This window comes from Cynoglossus semilaevis, chromosome 10 (assembly GCF_000523025.1).
Source record: "Cynoglossus semilaevis isolate Cse_v1.0 chromosome 10, Cse_v1.0, whole genome shotgun sequence".
NCBI lineage: Eukaryota > Metazoa > Chordata > Actinopteri > Pleuronectiformes > Cynoglossidae > Cynoglossus > Cynoglossus semilaevis.
In genome coordinates, this window is record NC_024316.1 from 19,404,187 (window position 1) to 19,407,098 (window position 2,912).

Genomic DNA, 2,912 nt, shown 5'->3' on the forward strand with positions numbered 1-2,912 from the left:
ACAGACACACCAACAGACAGACAGACAGACACACCAACAGACTAACAGACAGACAGACACACCAACAGACCGTTATTGAACGGCGCACAAAAGCGAGCACATCAATGGAATAAAACAGGGAGACCAGACTGATGAACTGTGATCTTTTCTGTCTCAGACCAAAACAGTCTACAGGTCACATGACCATGTCCTACTGACCTACAGTCAACTAAAATGGGGGGGGGGGGGGGGGGGGGTGCAGACTGGAGATTAGGGTCAATTGTTCCCCCTAAGCAGTCCAAAAGTGTGAATGGTGGTGTAAATGGCAGTGTGAATGGTAGTATAAATGGGAGGGGGAATGGGGGGGTAAATGGTGGGGTGAATGGTAGTGTAAATGGGAGTATAAATGGGAGTGTGAATGGTAGTATAAATGGGAGTGGGAATGGGGGGGGGAATGGGAGGGTGAATGGGAGTGTGAATGGGAGGGTAAATGGGAGTGTAAATGTTAGTTTTAATGGTGGTGTAAATGGGAGTGTGAATGGTGGGGGGAATGGTAGTGTAAATGGTAGGGTAAATGGTAGTGTGGATGGGGGTGTAAATGGTAGCGTGAATGGTAGTGTGGATGGTGGTGTGAATGGTAGGGGGAATGGTAGGGTGAATGGTATAGTAAATGGTAGTGTGGATGGGGGTGTAAATGGGGGGGTAAATGGTGGGGTGAATGGTAGTGTATATGGTAGTGTGAATGTTGGTGTGTATGGTAGTGTGAATGGTGGTGGGAATGGGAGGGTGAATGGGAGTGTGAATGGTGGGGGAAATGGTAGTGTGAACGGTGGGGTAAATGGGGGGGTAAATGGTGGGGTGAATGGTAGTGTGGATGGTGGTGTGAATGGGAGTGGGAATGGGGGGGGGAATGGGAGGGTAAATGGGAGTGTAAATGTTAGTTTTAATGGTGGTGTAAATTGTGGTGTAAATGGTGGTGGAAATGGTGGTGTAAATGGCAGTGTGAATGGTAGTGTATATGGTAGTGTGAATGGGTGTGTAAATGGGAGTATAAATGGGAGTGGGAATGGGGGGGGGAATGGGAGGGTAAATGGGAGTGTGAATGGGAGGGTAAATGGGAGTGTGAATGGTGGGGTAAATGGTAGTGTGGATGGTGGTGTGAATGGTAGGGTAAATGGTAGGGTAAATGGTAGGGTAAATGGTAGTGTGGATGGTGGTGTGAATGGTAGGGGGAATGGGGGGGTAAATGGTGGGGTGAATGGTAGTGTATATGGTAGTGTGAATGTTGGTGTGTATGGTAGTGTGAATGTTGGTGTGTATGGTAGTGTGAATGTTGGTGTGTATGGTAGTGTGAATGCTAGTGTGAATGGTGGGGGAAATGGTAGTGTGAACGGGGGTGTAAATGGTAGTATTAATGGTAGTGTGAATGGCGGTGTGAATGGTAGTGTAAATGGGAGTGTAAATGGGAGTGTAAATGGGAGTGTAAATGGGAGTATAAATGGGAGTGTAAATGGGAGTATAAATGGTAGTGTGGATGGTGGTGTGAATGGGGGTGGGTGGGGGGGGGGGGGGGGTGGGAGGGTAGTGTGAACGGTGGTGTGAATGGTAGTGTGGATGGGGGTGTAAATGGTAGCGTGAATGGTAGTGTAACTGGTGGTGTGAATGGTAGTGGAAATGGTAGTATAAATGGTAGGGTAAATGGTAGTGTGACTGGGTGTGGAAATGGTAGTGTGGATGGTGGTGTGAATGGGGGTGGGTGGGGGGGGGGGGGGGTGGGAGGGTAGTGTGAACGGTGGTGTAAATAGTAGTGTGAATGGTAGTGTGAATGGTATAGTAAATGGTAGTGTGAATGGTAGTGTGAATGGTGGGGTGAATGGTAGTGTGAATGGTAGTGTAAATGGTAGTATAAATGGTAGTGTGAACGGTGGTGTAAATGGTAGTGTGAACGGTGGTGTAAATGGTAGTGTGAACGGTGGTGTAAATGGTAGTGTGAATGGTAGTGTGAATGGTGGTGGTCTCTTTACCTGCTTCCTTGCAGAGCTGTGTGAAAGCCTCGATTCCTTTCTCTCCGTAGCTGCCCTCTGAAGCCACGGTGGAGACGTACGACCAACCCAAGGCTCTGATGATGTCCACCATGGCCTGGGCCTGGAACGAGTCTGGAGGAACCACGCGGGAGAAGAAGTCGTAGCGTCTGTCATCGCTCAGCTCCGGTGCCGTGGACGCGTAGCTGATCTGAGGGATCTTCAAGAGACCAGACATCCACAGAGGACAGGGTTAGTCATGTGACCTGTGACGCTGCCTTTAAATGACCGCGAACTTCAACAGTTTCCTGGACCGAGTGCTGGCAGCGGAGGAACGAGAAGGAGCTTCACCGTCAACCCCAGTGTTGCCATGGAAACAGATCAGTTCTCCTATTTATGCACTTTTCTTCAGAGAACTGAGAACCGTTAGGCCGTGCACTCAAACGGAACCGCACCGTTCTACCTTCTCTCCTCAGTCTCTCCCCCAGTCTCTCCCCCCAGTCTCTCCCCCAGTCTCTCCCCCAGTCTCTCCCCCATCTCTCATCTCGTGTGTCTCTGTCTCTCCCAATTTGTGAACGTGTACAACATGAAGCAGGAACTGTTTCCGTGGCAACCTAAAAACAACAAACCACATGGTCATGACATCATCAGACGGACAGCAGGGTGGACGTCCTGTGAGGACGTCTGCACTGAAGACACCAAAGACAAGAGCGCAGACCAATCAGGAGCCAACCAGGGTTAACAGCGCCCCGTCCACCAGCGCCGTCTGCCACCTGTCACCCCCGGTGACCGTCAGGGCCCGGGCTAATGGTGTGACTTAGTCCTGGACCTATCTGAGCTGACAGGATCGATGGCAGGAAAAAAACACTGAGCTCTGTTATAGGCTCTAATTGATTTACCACCAAGTACTGC

General features: G+C 50.1%; 1 protein-coding gene across 1 annotated transcript in view; it reads right to left on the reverse strand.

Annotated features, from left to right (window-relative positions):
* The window catches only part of LOC103385464 (metabotropic glutamate receptor 7-like), a 25,837-nt gene that overhangs the window by 16,251 nt on the left and 6,674 nt on the right, over positions 1-2,912 (reverse strand). Inside the window, exon 2 of the mRNA XM_008319365.3 lies at positions 2,004-2,220. Coding sequence (XP_008317587.1) covers positions 2,004-2,220 — 217 coding nt within the window. The remainder of the gene's footprint in view (positions 1-2,003; positions 2,221-2,912) is intronic.